Raw genomic sequence first — 23,480 nt, 5'->3', positions numbered from 1 at the left:
ACCTCCTTCCTGTGTTCAGGCAATTAGCCACAGTTCTTTGCTGGACACCACGGACCAGACTGACAGATGGCCAACAGCCAGCACTGCTCACGCCTGGAATTAAGTTCATATGTTTTGTTACTCAAGAGATAATCAAATTGCAGGTCTATTTCTAGATATTAATTCTTGACTGCTCTCCAGAAAATGAGAAATATTGTTACAGAAAATAAAGTTGTTTTTTAAATTAACTCTGCTTGAACATTAAGAACATTTTCCCAAATAACACACCCTTTTCCTTTTACTAAAAACTGTACACATTGTACTACTCTATAGTTTTTACAGATTTGCCCTGCTTCAAAGGCTAGTTCAATTACATATCACTATTGCATTTAAAATTCCTCTACATTTAGAAATTTTACTTATTAAAAAGAACTTCTGGATACCTTTCCTTTTTCAATTCCTCCGCTCAAGCATTTATATAAGTGCCGTAAGAAATCATGTTTAGTTTCCCAAAGAAACTTAAAACATGATGCTTTTGAAGTGTAATTGGAAATAAGAAAGCACTTGACAATTTTTGCTTAACAAATATCATTACACCCACTTTTAATTTTTAGATTTGTATGAATTTTATTTTTAACAAAGGATGCATCTCAGCTTGTTCAGAATTATAAAAACAATTGGCTCTCCAACTTAATATTGTTTCTCATATGTATGTCTTCCATATCTATTAATGGAATACCGCCACTCAAAATGAAATTCTAAAAAATAAAGCTGCCTTAATTGAAAAAGTAAATATAAGGCATTTCTTACCTTATCAATAAGACATATTGGTACTATTACATATTTACCAGCTTATAAGGTTACTTTTGCTTTTTTCTGAAATTAATTTAGAAAACATATAATACATGTTAGTGTAACTTTGAGATTAAGTCACATGGATATGCTTTCCATTCATTAATTATTGTCACACATAGATAGAAGTAACATATAATTCAATTTTATAAATGTGCGATTTCTCATGGCATTTGGTATTTCAGCCTCGCCAAACCCAGAAGTCATCAAGATAAATTCAATTCCGGATATAGTAACAAAAGTTGAAGACTACTATCTTAAAGGATATATTGTTGGGGCTATTCATCCTGTTATACAACCTGTGGGGCAGCGAAAACACCTACCTGCAAGTTACCTGTACAGGGTAGTGCTATTGCGCTTGAAGTTAAGGTAAGCCTAGTGTTCAAGGAAACAGACTAAGAAGCTGTCGAGACAGTTTTCTTCGGTTAAAAGAAAAGAAAGTTTGAACGTAATGATGGGGAATAAAGGATATTTAGGGGGGTCGGTTGAGAGCACATTTTCTAGTGGTTAAACCTGGAATGAAAGAAGGAAACTTACACCTCCCTCCTTTTTAAAACTCTTCCTTGATTTTAGCCCCTTGCAGACAAATGGGTCCTAGATGAGGATGTCGGTGAACAAAGGAAAAGGAAGATAGACTCAAGAAGCACCTAGAAGCTTCAGCAGATGAGGGAGTAGTTGTCAGCTACAGGTCCTGTCACTGGGCTAAAAGAGATGACTGGACCAATGAAGTCCACTTTCACTGAGTGTTTTTTTTAACTGTCCTATACTATTTTAATAATAGTGGCAACAGAAACTAGCTCTACCTTCTAAGCAGTTTATAGCAGAAAGGCCTACATGCCGAGTTCTCACAAATTGATAGACTTCAGCCTTTTCAAAAAAAAAAAAAAAAGGGGGGGGTGTAAAGACCATCCATTTTAGTTCATTTTTTTCACTTTTTTTGGTAGCTGCTTTCCCAAATAATACTGCAACCATTTTTGCCAGCCTAGCTTGTAAGTTTGATAGTTTTCAAAATACAGTTGCCCTTTCCAGTGAGGAGTGAAAATAACCAAATCAAGTCTTTGATTAACACATTAAATTTTTTCACCCAACTCTTTAACTATATCAATCCATCCCAAATACCAGGGTAAAAACTGTTTTCTCTTTTTAGTGATGGCCTAACAATTGATTGCTTTAACTAAGAAAGGGCTAAGCAAAGAAAGATGCTTTTAAGGGACACTGCCTGCTACTTATCAGTATAAGCCTATTTATACATGTCTGAGAGGGTTTGTACAGGCGTCAGCTTTCACCATTAGATCGAATTTGATCAGATACTCCAAACATTATTAAATAAACATGTCATTTTATCACACAGTAGCAACACTTCTAATTATAAATCTTATAAACCATGTATAAATTATTTTGTCTTTTTTAACATTATTTCAAATGGACTTAGTAGTGCTCTGACAAGGCTAAGAATAAGCAAGGGGTAATAATCAGAAAAGAAAAAAAAGGAAGAAGACAGGACAATATTTATTTGCATTTAAAGAGGACCTTGACTAACGTTTTTGTACAATAATCAAGTGTAACAGTGATCTAAAATCATTTCTTACAATTTTTATTAAAACCACTGATGAATTTTTTCTTCCATATCAAATCAGAAATTATATTAATAGAGGTTTATATTAAGAAAACTCAACCTGTTTTTCTGGTATTTTCACCTAAGAAGACCACCATTATTAAGTTTGAAATAACAACAACAACAAAAAGATTGCCTTGACCTTATTTGTGAGTTGCTCTCTCAATTTTACATAAGCATATTAGCTGAAAATGATCAATTGACTTCCAACCATGGGTATATTCTCTGTTACAGCCTGAAGCATTCGGCAGCATCCAGTGGACAAAGACGCCCAAGGCTCGTGATTGAGGAATGTCCTCTAACTTATGAGACACAAACAAATGACATAGCAAAAGAACTGATAGAAAAGGTACTAAATGTATAGATTTTTTCATGTGATATTGAGAAATATTTGGTATTTCTTCTTCATCAATCTCCTTTCTTACCTTAAAAAGAACAGGGAAATGGTAAGTGACTTATTCTTCCAGAAGTTAAAACATATTGAAGCACACATACTAAATTATACAGAGTTAGAAACAGAAATACAGGTCAATGGAAATGCCAGCAATAAATTTACACACCTATAAGAAGTTTGGAAACAAACCCGATGAAATAAAGTGGGAAAACAACCATCCCAGAAAACAACTGCTGGGGAAATGGACAATTTGCTCTGTGTAAAATAGACTCCACACATTTCAAATAAATAAAGAGGTAAATTTTTTTACCTATAAAAAATACAGAAGAAAACAAAACAATAGACATACTGAATTATGAATAAGTTGAGGAGTTTGAGAATATAAATATAATTTATATATTAGGAAAATTAAGCTTAAAAAAAAGAATCAGTGTGGGGGGGATCTCCAATAAATGTGTCTTAGGGGGGTTTATTTAAAAAATATATAAAATGAATACAAATGCATGAAAGTAATGTCCAGTCTTGAATGGACAGACAGAATCCACAGACAGCAAAATACAAAAGGAAACATAAACTACAGACCTTTGGAAAAAGGTTCAACCTAACTAATAATTTTTAAAATAAAACTGAGATTTAATACCTCACCAATATTAACTGAGAAATTAAATTTAAGGTATTAAATCCAGTGTTGGAAGAGCTTTAAGAAAACATTCATATATCGCAACCGGCATCGTAATAAATTAGTACATTGTAGTAAATTAGGTGTTTCTGGATATCAATCTGGTCAAAAATATCATAAATACCATTTTATTCTTTAGAATTTATTCCAAGAAATTAATTGAAAAGGGGAAAAGTCATTTTTATACAAAGTAGTTTAATCAACAGTGAATAAAGAGGCCAGATTCTCAATAATTGGAAAATTGAGGAGATAGCAATGGTACATCCATACAATGCAATATTTTATGGGGACTAAACGTAACAACTATATTGACTGTTGAAATAGAAAAGTCTATACAAAATAACTTAATTGAAACTTAAACAAAAAATTGAACACTATATGCATATTGATTAAGACCAAGAAAAATTATACATTTATAAGTGTTCTAAATTGATGGGATTTTAAGTGAAAGTTTTTCTTATTTGCATTGATACATTTGTAGGGTTTAGGTTTTATTTAAATGAATATAGCCAAAAACCTAAGGCATTTCCTTTCAAGTAAGAAACTGAGGTTTGCTCACTGTTTCTAGTATTGTTCCCAAGGTTTAAGTGGTCTTGTGTGTCAGAGTGTCTATAATTTGTATATAGCCAGTTAGAGCTGCTAATGATATTTCTTTTTTAGGTATAAAGTCACCATTCAATAAGGTTTTCAGGAACAGTCTTTGAGACTAGATTTTTATAAACAAGCTACGCATACTGTTTACTACTACTAATCTGGGAGATTTCAACTTGTTTTTCTGGGAATAAATCCCCTCCAGAAAATTTCTTTTGAAACAAAAATGTAACTACTAATTTAGTCTTAATAGATCACCATCAGAGCCCTTGTTTTGCATTTGACTTCCTGGACACAGTTAAAGATCTATTTAAACAGGAAAGTACTGTTATTTCAGCAATCAGAGTAATGGATTTATTTCATGAAGAGAAAAGCTTCAGGAAACATAGCACATGAACTATTTGAACATTGCCCCATGTATGAACAAGAGCAGTAGATGAATGCCAAATGTTATTTTGGAACAATTGTCTTACATAAAGAGTTTATTGTTGAATAGCTAGATTTTAAGTCATTTTAACTTTAGATCAATATTTGTTTTATGTTTAAAATTAGATTTATAAGTGTTTTTCTCAGGATTTTAAAGTAAAAATAACATTTAAAAATATCAATCTTCCGATTTAAAAACTGGAAAAAAAAACATTAACACTATATTTGTTACCAAATGTTTCCAGCTAAAACTTTCTAGTAATAGAAAAAGCCTTCTGTACTTTTTCACCCAAATCAACTAACAAGACCTAGAGAAAGAACTGACAATAAATTTACCCATTTCCACCTGCAGAAACGTCATGCCCCCTTACCACTCCCTCTTCTCTCCCAGGACACCTGATATAAAGGACAATTTGTGGTTATTTTTAAGGCTTCATGCATTGTTACAATCTCAACATGTCCATGTATAGGAGTAAATGATACTGCATCAGCACTATCCTCTGTCTTAGCTCCACACACCTATCACCTCTGTCCTGCCCAGAATTTTCCTTGCTGACTAGAGCTGAGTGACCATTGTCCCCTTTGAGTGGGTATTGCTCTCTGGTTTTGCCCCAGTTCTTCCCGGCCCTTTTCATTGCAACCTCCATCATAACTCTTTCTTCCCCTCCCAGGGTAGCATTTAAAACATGTAGTTTAAATGTTTAAAACAGTGGCCAAATTAAAGATGTTGCTATTTCTTCATTTTTACTTATTTAACCAATACTTATAGAGCACCTGTAGGTACAAAATGGCACAATACAAAAATGATTAAGATACAGTCCTTGCCCTCAAAAGAATTGCCAGCTTAACAGAGGAGAAAGACGTGGACACAAAAAGAACAAAGAAATGTAGAAAAAGCAGAGAAAGGGGAAAGTGCTGGGCATGAAAATGACCCTCTTAACGTCTCAAATTATTTCACTGGCATTATGTAATGTTCTTCTGAATCCTATTCTTTAACTTATACGATTGAATCTGATCATGTGCATTTGGCCTGATAGGAGACAATAGCATCAAGATATAAATAGATGGGAAAGCTTCCTAAGAGTGAATTGGGCCTATGCATTACATGCACACATTTGTCAAGAATTAGACTTCTAACATTTTTCTTTACCCACATCAAGCAAGCAATTCTGTATGTTTTTGCTTTTAATGTTTTTGCTTTGTTAATTAAGATGTATTTAGTCATGTTATTTTTGAGGATTTCTTGGAATAGCTTTTAATTTTGCCTCAGTGGGAGAAACCATTGTTAACAGGCCTGCAAAAATCATGTTATAGAATTATTAGTTCTTCTCAAATAGTAACCTTTTGAAGAAAAATGATTCCTGTTTTCATAATTTCTTTTATTTTTATTTTTTAATTTTATTTGAGAGAGAAAAAGAGTACGTGAGAGCAGGGAAAGGGGCAGAGGGAGAGAGAGAAACAGAGAGAGAAAGAGAGGGAGAGAGAGAGAGAGAGAGAGAGAGAGAGAGAGAGAATCTCAAGCAGGCTCCATGCTCAGTGCAGAGCCAACACAGGGCTCAATCTCACGACCCTAGGCTCATGACCTGAGCTGAAATCAAGAGTTAACGCTCAACAGACTGAGCTCCCCAGCAACTGCTTCTTTTCATAACTTCTAAAGTGTATCAGTTCTGTTTGAAGAAGTCACAATAATACTGTGACATAGACTTAGGAGTAGTGCTTTGTTACAGGTTATTAATTTGTTTATGAATGGGTCTTTAGTTAGTGGTCAATTTACTTCATCTTATGAATTTCCTTAATAAACCTACAGGTTAACTGATAAAGTGATCAATGTAAATGAATTTTACATCTTGCTCTACAATCTCTTTTAGATTAATATAGCTGCTAAGAGAGGAATGAAATTTGTTGGATTCATATCACAGCCTTATTCACCACTTAAATTCTGCAACGGAACCAACCATGATGAAGACGTAGAGTCAGTGCTGCCTCTGAGACACACTTCAGATGAAAACTGTAAAAGTTGGAATGAAGGAACATTAAGTGGGCAATCATCTGAGAGTGGAATTGAGGAAGAACTTCATCATGAAAGTGAACAGTGTCAGATGGACCGAGATGGCAGCCCCAGTTATTCTAAATCAAGAAAGGGAGAAGGTAATAGACAAGATGAGTAGAAATAGTATATTAGTTTCAATTTAGTAAAAATAAGTTTTTGAGGGGTTTTTTGGAAATATGAGACAAAGTAAATTTCTGAAACTACAAAAACCGAGTAAACTAATATATTACACTCATCTTGATTTTGTTTTTAATTATTACAGCCAGAAATAAGGTAAGGCAGTTTTTCAAACAGTTGTCCCTGGCATGGTCATACAATACCATCCATATAATGAAACTTGGTTTGAAACTTGGTTTCCATTTAGTCATTCACCAACTCCCCTATAAAATGGAGGCTATGCGTGTATACAGAAAGTGATTCTATAAATATAGAAAGCTGTTCTGATTTATGTTTGTTTTTTGCAAACAGAGTGTGAGAATTTTAGTTTTGGCCTTTCCCATTTCATGGATGGTTTTTGCCCTTGAAGTTAATTGACTTTCTTTGATGATCAATTAGAATATGAAAATGCACACCATGATGAAGCAATTAATATAACAATAGTGCCTGCATCCGAAAATAACTTTAACCATTAGTTTTAGTCTACTTTGCCAACTAGCAACTCTTCCCAAGCAATTGAGACCACTTCCTCATGCATCTTGGCCTGCTCAGAGTTTTCTGATATCTTTGCAAGCATGCTTTTAAAAAGCACTGTTAGAGAAAGTCAAAGACTATGCACACCTTACAGTTAAGAGCTTTGGAGTCAGGCTGCCTCAATTTCTTTATATAAAGGGAGTTGTTGTGAGAAGTAGCTAAAAGATAAGGCACTGTGCCTGCCACAGAATAAATTCTGGAGTAAGTTAGCTGCTATTGGCTGACCTTTTGATCTAAGTTAGTGCTGAAGCTGTACCCACTCGTGTAACACACTGCACATATGCACATTGGCTTTCTGGTTGTAATGAGATGTGCTCAATCTCGTGAGCCTAGCAGAGACCCATCAACCATGGTCAGCACAATCCTTTTATGAACAAGCCAGGAGCACTTCCTAATTCATCGTCTCATCCTTCCTCACTGCCCCCACCACCCTCCTATTTTCTCACTAGCTCCTTAACTAACAATCACCCTGATTTTCTTGCAGTGTAAAAATTTTAAGAACAAGAGTTGTTGAAGATATGGTCAGAGACCTATTTGCTATCTGCTACCCAATGCTGCCTTTAAACTCCCGCTGGTTCCCATCCCAACCTGATTAGATCAAGTGTCTATTTCTAGCCCTTTTAAATTCTAAATCCAAAATGATGCCTACTTAATTTAATTAACAATCTTTATTTTTTTAATTTTATTTTTATATATTTTTAAATTTACATCAGTTAGCATATAGTGCAACAGTGATTTTAGGAGTAGATTCCTTAATGCCCCTTACCCATTTAGCCCACTTCCCCTCCTACAACCCCTCCAGTAACCCTCTGTTTATTCTCCATATTTATGAGTCTCTTCTGTTTTGTCCCCCTCCCTGTTTTTATGTTATTTTTGTTTCCCTTCCCTTATGTTCATCTGCTTTGTCTCTTAAAGTCCTCATATGAGTGAAGTCATATGATTTTTGTCTTTCTTTGACTAATTTCACTTAGCATAATACCCTCCAGTTCCAACCACATAGTTGCAAATGGCAAGATTTCATTCTTTTAGATTGCCGAGTAATACTCCGTTGTATATATATACCACATCTTCTTTATCCATTCATCCATCGATGGACATTTGGGCTCTTTCCATACTTTGGCTATTGTTGATAGTGCTGCTAGAAACATGGGGGTGCTTGTGTCCCTTCAAAACAACACACCTGTATCCCGTGGATAAATGCCTAGTAGTGCAATTGCTAGGTCGTAGGGTAGGTCTATTTTTAGTTTTTTGAGGAAACTCCATACTGTTTTCCAGAGTGGCTGCACCAGCTTGTATTCCCATAATTAACAATCTTTAGATTCCACTTTCTAAATAGTTTAAATCCTATACTTCTTTATAATTTGTCTATGGCAAAAGTTCTTAATTTGGGCTGTCAGGGTGGGGTAGTGGCAGCATGAGGTTGGGGGAGATACACACAAAAGATCTCTTGGAGAATCTGGTGAAATCCACAGAGACTCAATCCAGAAAAATGCACATGTACATACATACCCCCAAATACTTTTGCAATGCAAGTGGGTTTAGACTTCCTAAACACAACCATAGAGGTGGGTCCCTACACCACTCCCCAAGTTAAGAATTTGTCAACTTATGGAAAAGTAGAAGATATGACCTAGCAGTTCCATGTCTACATATGTATGCTAGAAGCTACTCCCACATGTGTGTCTAAGGAAACATGAACAATGTTTATAATGACAAAAATTTGGAAGCAATGTATATGTCCATCAACAGGAGAATAATAAACTAGAATATTATGTAGCAGTTTAACTAAATGAATAAGGTCTACATGTATTAATTCCACTCCAAGCAAAAGAAAATCAATTTATAGATGCATATATACAACACCACTTTTTAAAAGTTTTTTAAACTTCAGAATATTATATATATATATATATATATATATATATATATATATACACATATATATGGGTATATAAAAGTATATTAAAAGAATAAAAGCTTGCATGAGAATAATAAACACCAAATTATTATAATACCTATTTCGGGAGAACTGGATTAGGGAAGACTACATAGTAAGCCTCAACTACATCCATTTCTCATTTTCTGGAAAAATAAATCTGAAGGAAACATGGCACAAGGTCAACATTTAATAAAGCTGAGTGGTGGGTAATTTTATTATTCTCCATGTTTGTCTGTATGCCTGAAATACATGAGTAATAAAAAAATGTTTAGGAATCTTTTCAATAAGTAAATTAATAAATAAATAATCTTTCTTCTTTCCGAATGCCTATCCCTAGAAAACAAGTTGTATACAATATTCAATGTTTTCGATGATGAATCAACCTGCTGGACCTATCAGGAAGGCATCCTGTCAATGAAAGTAACAAGAAAAGGATCTGTCATTAGTACACTTGATGCCGATTGGCTGGAGTTAACTACATTTTATTATAAACAAGGCTTGTCTTTAATTGATTCTTTTGTATGCTGGGAAACATCTAAAGGTATGTTTTATATTATAATATATTGATACCTAAAAAATTTGACCTGTATCAGAGTTGGTGGAAATGTTTTTGCCTCTCAAGATCTATGGCTAAAAGGACAGGAATTATTCATTATTATTCATTATAAAATTCATTAGGAATTAGATTCCAATTATTACACAGCTATGCAACTTTAATTTAAAAGCTTAGGGGCTCCTGGGTGGCTCAGTCGGTTAAGCGTCAGACTTCAGCTCAAGTCATTACCTCACGGTTTGTGAATTTGAGCCCTGTGTTGGGCTCTGTGCTGACAGCCTGAAGCCTGCTTCTGATTCTGTGTCTCCCTCTCTCTGCCCCTCCCTTACTCATGCTCTGTCTCTCTCTCTCTCTCTCTCTCTCTCTCTCAAAAATAAATAAACATTAAAAATTTTTTAATAAATAAAAGCTTAATCATAGTGTGTGGTAGAATTGTAATGTTTGCTGTCGGGTTGTAACTATCAGGTATAGACAAACCACTGTGTGATTGACTAGTAGGATTTTCCAAATAAGATGTATTATAACAGTCCAGTTAAAAGGATTATAGTGGCATTTGATAGTTACTATCCAAACTTATTACACTATCCCAGATTTGGACACTATCTAACCATGTACTCCAATCTATATCTGACTCTAAAATTTGTATAGAAAAAAAATCTTTGGTTTAGAAAATGATATTTACTCTATTTTTTCTGCGTTCCCTTTATCTTTCAACTTCCCCTAGTCTTCCTCTTTTAGTTACGATGGGATATGTAATCACTCATGTCTATCACAAAAACAACAAAACTTTCCAAAAGTTACTTTCTAGGGAAAGTGTTTTAAAAAAGAAATTGGTGCTGGGGCACCTGGGTAGCTCAGTTGGTCAAGCCTCCAACTCTTGATTTCATCTCAGGTAATGATCTCACAGTTGTGAGATTGAGCTCTGCACCAGGCTCTGCCCTGGGCATGGAGATGGCTTAAGATTCTTTCTCTCTCTCCCTCAGTCCCTTCCCCACCCATGTGCACATGCACATACCCACGCTGTCCCTCTCTCTCTCTCAAAAAAAAAATAAAAATAAAAAAGAGATTAGTGCTAAAAGAAAAGAAAAACTCATAGTTAGGAGACTTGAAAATTGCATTAGGAAGGATGAAGGCTATGAAAACCAAGATTAACTAACTTAATGAGGCTAGAGGAAAGAACAAAAAAAGCAAATGAGATATCAGTATTCTTTACTATCATTAAGTCAGCCTATTACATCAGGGATACCTTAACTAATAGAACTAAAGACTTTGGATGATTATTTAAAATTATCAAGAGTCATGGTCCAATAAGTTCTTTTAACTAGCAACCAAGAGTAAGGATCTAGCCTATTGAAGTACCCAGAAATATGGCCCATAGCACACAGCCCATAGCAGGTGCTCAATAGATAGTTCTTAGTATTTTGGTTATTGGAAACTTCCTCCAAGGTGGTCTTTTACGGAAACAGCAAAATCTTTTTTCTTTAAGTTTATTTATTTTCAGTATATGTGCTGCCGAAGCAAGCACAAGTTTATTTATTTTCAGAAAGAGACAGAGAGTGCATGCATATGCACAAACAGGGGAGGGGGAGAGGGGAAGAGAGGGAGAGAGAGAGAGAGAGAGAGAGAGAGAATCCCAAGCAGGCTCCATGCTCAGCACAGAGCTCGACTCCAGGCTTGACGACACGAACTGTGAGATCATGACATGAGTGAAACCGAGAGGCAGACACTCAACCAACTGAGCCACCCAGGCACCCATAAGATTTTTATTTTTAAGTAATCTCTACACCCAACATGGGGCTCAAACTTACACCCCAAGATCAAGAGTCTCATGCCCTTACTGACTGAGCCATCCAGGTGCCCCAGAAACAGCAAAATCTAAGAAGAGCATGGACTTTAGGATGAGATAGACCAGGGTTTGAATCCTATGTTCTCTACTTATTAGCTGGGTGATCTGGGGAAGTGAGGTGAGCTCACTGAGCCACAGTTTCCTATAAGGGGAGTAAAAATACTCCCTACTTTACTGCTATAAAAATTTGATAAGATGCAGTATGTACAAAATGACTCCCACAGCGCCTTACCCACTGTCAGAGCTTATTTTCTGGAGTTAGTTTTCTTTCCTGCAGCTTGTGTGCAGCTAAAGTACTTTTAGTATGGATCAGCTACTTGGAGGTCAGTTTATGCTTCATATATTTCTTTCTCTCTTCTCTTCCTTCCAAAAAGTCTAGTTGGAGACATTTCAAAATTTGGTTTGTTACTAACTGCTGAAGGAAAAACGAGAAATACTCCTTTCAGAATCTCTTTCAGGCGTCCCCGCCTTGGGCCTTGCCTGATGAAAATAAAATTAGCCACAGCAGTTGCCAGCCAGAGACTCTGTAGAGCTTTTGTTCATAAAGCCTCAGAAGCTATTTAGAGAGCTCAGGGGAGAATCTCTCCCTCTCAGCAGCTCTGGAATGTCTCATTAGACATTTTACATTGCAGGCCATGCCAAGCCCCTAATGAGCCACCACGGTCTGTGGGGCCTGGCAATTGGGTGTGTCTCTTGGGACTTCCCTAGGAGTACACAGGGAAGCTGCAGAGGGGAAATTGTGACCCATGCCTGTGTCACTGTGAGAAGCAAGTCGGAGGAAGCAGGGCTGAATTGGTTGCTTTGTTCTGGGACATTTGATGCCTGACAGCTAAAGCACATAGGGGACAATGCGTATTTTGTTTTGTCTTGCTTCCATCCTCTTCCAAAATATTGTCAGAAGTCAGCTCACCATGAGAAATAAAAGCACAAAACCAGACATTGCACAGACATTTAAATACCTTACTCCACAAATCTCATAAAATATCTTCCTCTAGAAAGAGGGAGAGGGGGAACAAAACTTTTACCAAGTTTTCTCCTTTGGTGGGGTCACGGTGGAGAGGTTATAAGGACTGTGAAATTCCTCTTCAGTGCCCTTTCCCACGCACTCTCAAAGCCTTCTGCTTCGAAAAGCCCCACAGGAGAGGTACCCAGCGGCCGTCTTGCTGTTCTTGCAGCCTGAGGGTTCCCACTGCAATGGTTTCCTGTATCTGACATTCTCCAGCATTGTTGGGTCCTCACCAAACCGGTCCTCTGCTGGAATCACTGCACACGCACAGGGGCTTGCACTATAGGGCAAAGAACTCCAACTGGTCCCAATTGAGCCAACAAAGATAAAACACTTTATTTTACCAGAATGTGTAGAATCCAGTGGGCAGTTGGCATGGGTTGAGATGAGCAGCTTTGCCAGCTGATACAAAACACACACACAGACACAGACACAGACACATATACACCCATGAGTCCCCATACTCTACTAGCCTACAAATGCCCCCATTATCCTCAGAGAATAGTCTCTTCCCACCTTTAGTTCACCCACATCTTAAGGCTACATTTTGATTTTTTATGAATTTTTAGACTTAAGTTCATTTCGAACTCTTCACCCCTATAAAAATGCTTATGTGAGCTGACAGGCAAGGTGTATCAGAATGAGGAGTGAGGTAGAGTACTGACAAAGAAAATGTATTTATTCACCACAAATATGTGTATGCCAGGCCCTATGCCAGGCACTGGATTTACAACGATGAGCAAAATGGACATCTTCCCTACTCTCAAAAAGCTGGCCCTGTGGCATCAGGCAGTCAGGCGGTAATGGGTACAGAAACATATGTATCTAATTTCAAACTGGAGAAAAGTGTTGTGACATTACCTAACACCATATTGTAAGGAGGGATAAGGAGGTCCCGCCTGACAAGGCACCAATCACACTGAGACTGGAAAGCCAGCATTCCAGAGCCACAGGCAGACCGTTCTAGGCAGAGGAAACATCCCCAGATGTACAAAAACCCCAGGGCAGGAAAGAGGAACAGGGAAAAGGTCTGTGTGCTGGAGCAGGGTATGAAGAGAGAATGGCTCCATACAAGGTAGAAGTGGTAGGCAGCAGCCAATCTTATAAATAATGCAACAAGAGCTAACATGTATTTGTACTTACTATACACCAGCATTGTTCTAAGCACTTTAAATTTATTAACTCACTTAATCCCACAGCAACCCTGTGGGGTTGGTATGATTATTCCTCTTTTGTAGATGAGGAAGCTGAGGCACAGAAATATTTTAAAATGTGCCCATTTTCATGCAATTAGAAAGTGGGGCAGGGGGCACCTAGGTGGAGTGTGTGCTCCTAAGCAAAAACTTTAAACATCCTGCCAGGATTTTTATTCCAAGTCATTCACTGAAGATTTAAAAAGGGAGTTATGGAGGTGCCTGGGTGGCTCAGTCAGTTAAGTGTCTGACTTGGGCTCAGGTTATGATCTCACATTTCATGAGTTTGAGCCCTGTGTCAGGCTCTGGGCTAACAGCTCAGAGCCTGGAGCCTGCTTCAGATTCTGTGTCTCCCTCTCTCTCTGCCCCTCCCCCACTTAGGTTCACTTTCTCGCTCTCTCTTTCAAAAATAAACATTTTAAAAAATAAATAAATAAATAAATAAATAAATAAATAAATAAATAAAAGAGGGAGTTATGACCTGATACGCATTCTTAAAATAACTTCTTCGGCCTCATTTTGGGAAGTGGATTAGAGAGGGCAAGAGTGGAAGGGGGGGGGGGTGCCATCAAGAGGCTGAGACTTGTTTTGGAGACAGAATGTTCATGAATGAGGTACAAAATGGGAGTCTCCATATTTGCCCTCCAGGCCTACCTCTAGGCAGTTTGATGCCAAAAATGACACATGGACCAAAAATACTAAAATGGAATGTTACCTTTCCTCACATTTACATAAATGCCACTGTCATATGTAGCTGAAATGAATGTGTCAGAGCACATGGCCAGACAAGTAAGCCACTCCCTGAGAATTTGTTAAGCTTGTGCTTCTTAAACCAGGGCCCAAGTACCCTGAGGGTATGCAGCCTTGTGCTAGGGAGTACACAGGTTCAAAGGATAGAATGGCAATATTACTTAATATGGGGAGTTGGAGAACTTTACTTTTTTACATAATATATTTGAAAGGAATGCAAATATTGCATGGATTTTAAGATATAAACATTAAGACGTTAAAGAAACCTTATTCTTGCCACAAATCAATTCAAACTGTACTTGGAGACTATCCTTCAAGGGTACAGGTATACTTTCCTTTGCTACTGATGGTATTTGGCTAAAAAAAATTAAGAAGCAGTGGGTCAGGTCAATGCTTTGTAACATTTTCATATTATGCACACATAGAAAATGATAAGATAATAAGGCACATGGGTACAAGAAGATAAAGCTTCTCTGAGCAGGAGGGGGCATCCCATATCTTGGCACTTCTGGAAGGGGTTCTCAGAACACCAATGGGCCAAGACATACTGGGTGGGAAGCTCTGGAATATGTACTGTTAAGAAGTGACTCAGTTCTATAGGTGCCTGGGTGGCTCAGTAGGTTAAGTGTCAGACTTTGGCTCAGGTCATGATCTCATGGTTCATGGGTTTGAGCCCTGTTTTAGGCTCTGCTGACAGCTCAGCTTTGGATTCTGTGTCTTCCTCTCTCTGTGTCCCTCTTCTGCTCACACTCTTTCTCTGTCTCAAAAATAAATAAAAATTTTAAAAAAAATGACTCAATTCAGGAACAGTTATTAAGTAACCGTTTACAATTATCAACTCATCCATTACCTGGAAGATTTAACACATCAAGCACCCAAACAGCCACTCCCCATGGGACCTTCCCTGACACCCTGCCTCGCCTCCACTTCTGTTAGGGAGAATTTTTCAGGAGATATTAAATACTTTCTCCTGTGTAAGCTTCATTCATCAGTGGCTCTGGGGACTGGCATGGGAGCTAAGAAGGTCAGCCAGGACCTTGGGGGCTCTAAAGTGAGAAGGGAAGGACATAAGTATAATACACGTATAGAAAAGTGCATTAATCTTATGCGTACAGCTGAATAAAAACAAACATTCAAGATATAGAGCATCTCTTTATATATCAGTTATATCTCAATAAAGCTGGGGAGGAAAGAATTCAGAGGGGGAAAAAAAGGTACAGAACATTTCCAACATCCCAGAAGCCACCTCATGACCCTCCCCAGTCAATGTCCTCCCACCCAGAGAAAGCATTATTCTAACGTCCATCCCCATAGATTAATTTTGCCTGTTTTTGAACTTCACATAGGTTGAAGTATACAGTATTTACTCTTTTGTGTCTGGCTTCTTTTCTCAACATAGTTTCTGAAATTCATCCATGTTGCTACATAGCAGTGAGTCTTACTTTTTTATTCGTGTGTGGCATTTTTTGAGTGTACCATGGTTTCATTCTTTTAAACCAAAAGAAATTTAGAAGTACTAGGATACCCCAATATTGAGAATAAGAAAACAGACACAGAGCTACAAAACCACATTGTAATCCCAAAGTAAACAAGAAGCAGATTATAATTAACTACATAATTATCACAGTATATAATTATTTCTAAAATTCATACCCCCTTTCTAAAAAAGGACTTGGGACATACATATTTTTAAAGACGGTCTTGTGAAGCTCTAAACTTACGATAAAAAGATTTGCTTCCACTGGTCACTTTGGTATGACAGTGGACAAGTACATTTAAAGGAAGTGGAACATACACTGTAATTAGAAAACTAACTCTAACTAGTAAATTAAACTTTACTGGGTTTGAGGGAACCAATCTGACCAAGGTAAATTCTTCACGGTATTCTGCCCTAATTGTAAATGATGTAAATAATAATGATGATGATTTTCTCCTAAAGCTTATAGCCTGTTAATAAAAATCAAAACCAAAAATTACATTGAAATTATGTTTGGCTTCTTTATCTTTAAGCTTAATAGATCACTTGAAAATGTTGTAGGCTATAATTTAGATAAATGTCCAGCAGAGAGACTTTGATGCGACATTGTACTGTATAAAAACCAAACTGTTTAGCCAGCACGTGACCATGGGAAAATTGTCTCCTATTGCAAAATAGGAGACAAAAGAACGTCCATAAAATCAGTTTAGTTTTCGCCAGCTGGTTATTGTCAACTATTCAAGAAAATGTCAGAGAGGCCCTCCCTTAAAACTTCCTTCCCAGCAGGAATTCTTTTGACAATGACTTCTGTTTAGGATTTTCCTGTTACCATTCTTTCATTATTTTTTTAAAAGCATCATTGAGGTAAAGAATTGTTTCGTGCTTTATATTTTTTTGAAGTAATCTTACCTCACATTAGTTTGAATATCACGCCTATAGTTTCAAGAATATACATTTTTATGTTTTCTCTCCTAATGGTGTAATTAATGTGCATAAACATATAGGTCAGAAACCAAAATTTGATTTCAGGGTGAAGGTCAGTTCCCAGTGCTTTTTAGACTTAGGAAATCCACTTGTTTCTCACTGTATGATATTATTTTATCTTGTCTTTGTGTTTGTAGTTTTCATATTTACAGTTTGATTTTAATTCAGTGAAGTACAAAATTGTCTTGACCTTCCCCAAAAAGCCCTACAACAATAACAACTCTCAAAGAGGAGGATGTTATTGATTCAGCCAAAACAAGTGCTGATTAATTTATATGCTTTTCTTTCAGCTTCCTAAAAGGGTTACCTAAGGATTTAGATGATCTTAGGAGACACTCAGTATTTGCCACTCTTCTTAATTGCATCCTTTTCCTCACAGGGGACCATTTGCCTAAATCTTTGGAAGGATTCTTTATCTATGAAGAAGAAGGTTCTGGAGTTCCAGGTTCCAGTAGGAAAGGAAATGATGCCATCGTAGTAGAACAATGGACTGTTATTGAGGTAAACTGCAGTTTTCTGACAGTTTAGCTTTACTTTTCTATTTAGTTTTACATGTTAAAGATCTTCATTGCCTAATACCTGCAGTATCCTTCAAACACATGTCTGTGCAGAGTTCAGAATTTTATCACAAATGCATAAACAAACTGTATAGATTTGTGAAAAGGTGATTTCCTTTACTCCATGTTCAACTCCGTGATAAGATAGTAAAATAATTACCTGTACCTAAATAGCAGTAGATTCCCAAGGATTTGGCATTATAATCCTGAATAAAGTTCCCAGGCACTGAGACTCTCTTTACACATGCCATGACAACTGGTTGAAACTGAAAAAAAACTCAGTCAATAACTACTATTTTATCTCCAAGAAACCAATGTGACTGACTTTTATTTATTTATTTATTTATTTTACCTTGTGAATTGACTTTCAAAGGCAAAAATATCCAAAAGGTGTTCTCTCTCTCACCAGGCCAAATATGTACACACAGCATTGTCCTTCCTAATCAGAGATGACATTGCTGCTGATGTTGTGCACTCTGAATTCAGATGTCACCGAATGGACTGCCCTTGAGGTGTACAGACTGAATTCAGGTATATTGTGTTGTGTGTATGAGGCCCTCACTGACAGGCTGTTTCATAGACACATGTGCCTTTCTGGCCTTATAAAGGCATACAGAGAGGCATAGCTCATTTTCAAATAAACTAGAAATCCCAATGAGGGGGGAGAAAAGGATTTGGGGGGAGAGGTAAAGCTCCTAGTAAAAATCAATTCCACATGAATAAAAAGCAGGGAAACAACTCAGCATCTAAGCCCCACTTGCCTTTTACTTCCTGATCTTCACTTCCTACTCTTATCCTCACTTCCCAACCCCTGGTCCAGTGTTTCTAACCAGTATGGTCTGTAAACTACTTGGATCCACGTCACTAGGGAGCTTTTCTAAATGCAGATCCCCTAGCCCCATACCTTAAAGTCTGATGCCTGAACAAGACTGAGGGAACACAAAGGAAGGCAGGCCCAAACTCTGGAGAACCAGATGGAAACCTCTCTCCACTCTGATCCCCAGTGTCTCTACTTTGGTTCAATGGTTAGAACGCAGCAAGTAGCAGAAAATGAAGCCCAGGAAGACTGCAGCTGATGAAACTGTACTTAATGGAGCATGAACTCCCTTTATTGTAACACCCATCACCCTTTATTGTAATCACTTGTGTTGCTGGTCATCTTGCCATTAAGGCTATGAGCTCTTATGCTTATTCATGCAGGGCTGTGAAATCAAAACGGATTATGGCCCTCTGCTGCACACTCTGGCTGAGTTTGGATGGCTCCTGACAAGCGTGTTGCCTACACCTATACTGCGACATGACAGGTAATACCAGAGTAGCCTTACAAACTCTCATTTAATTCAAAATATAGTTCATTTGTTAGATAACTCAATTCAGCAAATGCTTATTTAATGCCTACAAAAAGCATTTCACTGAACTTCTAATCTGATTTCATGGACCTTGGAGATCAGCTAATCTAATCCCCTCAAGTTATAGATGTACAAACTATAACATCTCCTCCCCAAGGGCATGCAGGCAGAGCCAGGCAGGGGCGCAAGACCCACTCCCAGCTCAGGGCAGCTCAAAATGCCTGGAGTCAAGGGGCGCCTGGGTGGTTCAGTCGGTTGAGCATCCAACTCTGGATTTCGGCTCAGGTCATGATCTCACAGTCGGTGAATTTGAGCCCCACATCAGGCTCTCTGCTGAGTGTGGAGCCTTCTTGGAGCTCTGTCTCTCCTTCCCTCTGCCCCTCCCCAGCTCGTGCTGTCTTTCTCTGAAAGTAAATAAATAAGCTTAAAAAAAAAATGTCTAGAGTGAAGACTGAGTTGATGTAACTCTGCAAACAGAACAACTCAGGCCCCTCTGTAGACCTCTTGTCCTCCCCCTCCTCACTGTGCACGCAATCCAAGGGAGGCAGGAGCCCAGGCACTGCTGCCTTCACCTCTCCCCTCTGGTAAGGTGGCTGAGCTCTCCCCTGGAGCAGGAACTCATTAGCTGTTTCCACTAAAATAAACTGCCTACATTAGAACCAAAGTGCCATCACTTCACAAATACCAACCTTTCCTTTTCCCCTTTGTCAATCGTACTTTGTTTTTTTTAGAGACAGAACGAGAGAAACCAATTAACTCTTCTGTATAAAGAGCTTTGCTGTCCCCTGGACACAGAGATGTTCCCTCTACCTTCTTTGGCTTCCAGAAAATGATCGAGTGCCAACGTGGTCCTGCCTGGGCCAGTAACTACCTGCCAAGGACAACACAGTACCACGTGGCCTTACCCTTTAGCAGCGTCAACTGTGGTTCAACACTCTTGAGTAATTGTCAGGTGTAGCTGAAGGAGGCAGCTCCTCCTTTCTCAGTCTCACCCACCCTCCTGCCTCCTCTGGTTCTCCCAGTTTTGCAACCTACCCCTGTCCAGTATCCCAACTTCCCCCCACACTGTAAAAACATTTGATTGGCATGGTTTTATATTAAAGCCGCATCTTCTTCAGGTGGGAAGAGAGACAAAGACTGATACAGAGTAAAGATACTCAAGCTTTAAAAGGAGGGGTTAGAAATAAGCAATTAATCTGCTTTTCTTCTCCGGGATCTATTGGTAACTGTACTCAAGTTGTGAATGACAACATCCTGAAGCATTAGTTCTCAACTGTTTAAATCTGTGACATAGCTGTCAGGTCACAATACAGTGGTAATTCACAAGATTTGGTCTTTAAACGAAGCAATATGAAACACCTGGGGAGCCTATGCACCTACAAATGCTGGAGGGCCACCCCAGTGGAACAGTCAGAAGCTCTGAGGGTGAAACCATGAATCTGCACTTTCACAAGCCTCTGAAACTCGTTAACATTAGAAGAATTGTGCAGGAGGTAGTGAGAAAGGAACTCCTCTTCCCTGCCTTTCTACCCCTCATAGCCATGCCCAAGCATTGGCCTATCCCACTGCCCACTCTCCCTCAGAATAACTTGTGTATTTGGCCTTCTCATCTCTTTTTGATGGTTATCATTGGTGTGTAATTTAGGATATCATCTGGCCCATTACAGTTAGCTCTTCCTAAGAGTACTCTTGAGTTCTGAACCTTTCGTGTTCCTTTTTCCCCGGTGAAAAATATATTCATCATTCCTCCCTCCCATTCACTCAGGGATTCTACTCTCGTGAGTCTAAATTTTTCTTGGGATGCCTGACTGGCTCCATTGGTAGAGTATGTGACTCTTAATCTCAGGGCTGCAAGTTTAAGCCCCACACTGGTCATGGAGCTTATTTAAAATTAAAATGCAAAAAAAAAAAAAATAGTTTTGTCTTGAAGTATGAGTGACTGCTTGGGCACTGATTAGATAGCAAGCCTGCTGGGCTGGGTGCTGAGCCAGAAAACACAAGCTGAAGTTCCTTCAGCATCTCCTGCTTCTGGTTGGTTTAGGATTGAGGACAGGATTGAGACCGAGTATAATGTGAAGGGGGAGGGTTGTGGAAACCAGAGACACACTTGACTGGACCACCTTGTCCTGTATGTCAGACTGTATGAAGTCACAGGCTTCCCTGATGAGGAGAGGGCTCACTGGAACAAGGAGTAGCTGTACATTGTCTTTGAAGCAGAGATAACACCACTGCCTCTCCACTGTTCTAGATTCTCCTGTACCCCTGTTCCCCTTGAGGTGCTGTGGGGTCACAGTAGGCCTTTCACACCCTCCTTGTGAAGGCTTATCTTCATGTGTAATTAAAATAGCAAAAGGGCTAGTTGCTGGACTGCTCATAAAGCGACTGTTTCGAACAGCAAAAAAAAATGGACACAGTATAGATGTCTGTCACTAGGAATGGTGTGTGTTAAGGCTAAAAAGCTACATAGCAAATTCTAGTGAATGATTAGCTCTGGGACTATGGGTAGGAGACAGGGAAAGTGGGCGTTTCTGCTTTGTCTTTATACATTTTCTGCTATTTGACTTTCTACAAAGAATACATATTCTGTGATTTAAAAAAAAAAACTAATTTTAAAGAGTAAAAAAAATCAATCAATTACTAAAAAGATGTGACAGCTGTATCTGCCGTGAAGGAGCCTGTGTCTGGTTAAGCTTAAATTTAGTATATAACCAGGCTTGCACTTGGGTTATGGCAGGTCAAACTTACATACCAGGGCAAGTATAGGTTGTACAGCAGCATTAAAAAGAGGAGTAAAGACTGTCAAAGTTAGACAGAATCTTCACCTGAGTGAAGTTTAAAATGAGTTTAAAAAGCAGCATCACCATTTAGCAGGTCTCCATTTAGAATCTGCTGTTTACCCTGGATGGGAGATAGTACAGGGGCACCTGGGTGGCTCTGTCAGTTAAGTGTCTGACTCTTGATTTCAGCTCAGGTCATGATCTTAGGATTCATGGGGTCAAGCCCTATGTCCAGCTCTGTGCTGCCCATGTCTGACTCTGTGCTGCCCATGTCCGGCTCTGTGCTGGCAGTATGGAGCCTGCTTGGGATTTGCTCTCTCCCTCTCTCTCTGCCCCACCTGGTTGATTTGGGACTGAAGACAGGATTGAGACCAAAGGTGGTAAAGAAGAGGTCTCGAGTATGTGTACGCACGTGCACACTCCCTCTCTAAAAATAAATAAATAGATAAATAAACGAAAATAGTAGAAAAATACTTTTTAGCAGTAATCACCCATTTGTAACAAGGCACACTAGAACAAACAGTGTCTACTGTTCTTTTGTACTCAGGAATATTGTGCAATATTGATGTTTATTTTAATCCTTTACGTCTTGTAACTTGTGTTCTTCCAAGTGCCTGCAAGGTAGATGCTATAGGCTGAAAGTCAAGGTTCATTGTTACTATCCGGTAACAAAGATTGTTGATAAAACCGGTTTATCCTCTGCCTTCTTATTCTTGTCCAAATGTGCTATCTCTGTCAGTCACATGCTTGTCTTAGCTGCTGTAGTACACACAAAGATAGTACTCACTGTCAGTCATGTCATCTTTAAATATAAAGAAAAATACCATTTAAATACAAAAAAAAAAAAAAAAAGAAGATACCACATACAATTCATCTTGGTCCTAGTGGAGGATAGAGCCTAAAAATTTTTAGTATAGAAGAAGAGTCTGGGATGTGAACCAAACTATTTTATAGGAACTAATCCTTTAGCAGAACCAAAATCCTGAAGTTGAAACCAGTTATGCAAGCGTGATCACTCAGCCTGTCATAAATCAGGATATTTCAGAAAATGTAAATACTGTGATTCACTATATACTAAATCAGCACTGATGATTACAAGTCAGTAAAGGAGCAGAAATAAATAACATCACTATAAAGATACATAAGCTTACACATACACTCATACCCAGAAAAACAAATAACTGTCATGACCTTTCTTTTGGGGCCCACATGTCTGAAAACATGAGTTAGAACCATTGTCAGTGAAAACTTTCTTCCTTAAATATTTTCATCTTGTACACAATCATGTCTTCCTTCAGCAATTTCAACTTTTTCCCACTCTTCTATCACCTAAACCATAACTTGAGTGGTCTGTAGATAAGGTATTTTCCCTTCATTTCTTTCATTACTCAAATATGTCATTGGATGACATAAAAATATTTTCCCAATGTGTCCTTACACTGAGGTTGTTGCTTCATCATCCTAGGCAATATCACACCACCAAGGTTGAAAGCCACATTGCCATGGAAACATGATAATGTGGTAATCAGATAACACTACATTATTCCAGGATTATTGCTGTCAGCTGTGAAAACTTGCCAGAATCCCTTCTTAATCGTTATCACTATGTAATTATACAAATGGGCCCAATCCTTTTCTTTTCAAGAAATCAACATGAAAATTGACATTAAACAATTCAGGGAAAATCTGGTAGAGGATCAAATTAGCTGAACTAGCAGCTAATATTGCTGCCCTTAAAATAATCACCAGAATAAAATGGAAGGGGAGCCAAAG

At 38.1% G+C, this 23,480-nt stretch overlaps 1 protein-coding gene across 2 annotated transcripts in view; it reads left to right on the top strand.

Moving 5' to 3' along the window:
* Positions 1-23,480, top strand: part of RFTN2 (raftlin family member 2) — a 65,822-nt gene that overhangs the window by 19,359 nt on the left and 22,983 nt on the right. For both annotated transcript variants that reach the window (XM_086719218.1, XM_086719217.1), the window contains exons 2-7: positions 1,017-1,200; positions 2,681-2,795; positions 6,405-6,684; positions 9,553-9,756; positions 17,404-17,525; positions 18,782-18,885. In XM_086719218.1, the coding sequence (XP_086575344.1) occupies positions 1,017-1,200; positions 2,681-2,795; positions 6,405-6,684; positions 9,553-9,756; positions 17,404-17,525; positions 18,782-18,885 (1,009 nt within the window). The remainder of the gene's footprint in view (positions 1-1,016; positions 1,201-2,680; positions 2,796-6,404; positions 6,685-9,552; positions 9,757-17,403; positions 17,526-18,781; positions 18,886-23,480) is intronic.

The sequence above is a fragment of the Puma concolor genome, chromosome C1 (genome assembly GCF_028749965.1).
Source record: "Puma concolor isolate L17-30 chromosome C1, mPumCon1.1.hap2, whole genome shotgun sequence".
Lineage (NCBI taxonomy): Eukaryota > Metazoa > Chordata > Mammalia > Carnivora > Felidae > Puma > Puma concolor.
Note: the sequence above shows the minus strand (reverse complement) of the source record. Positions and strands in the feature narration are given on the sequence as shown.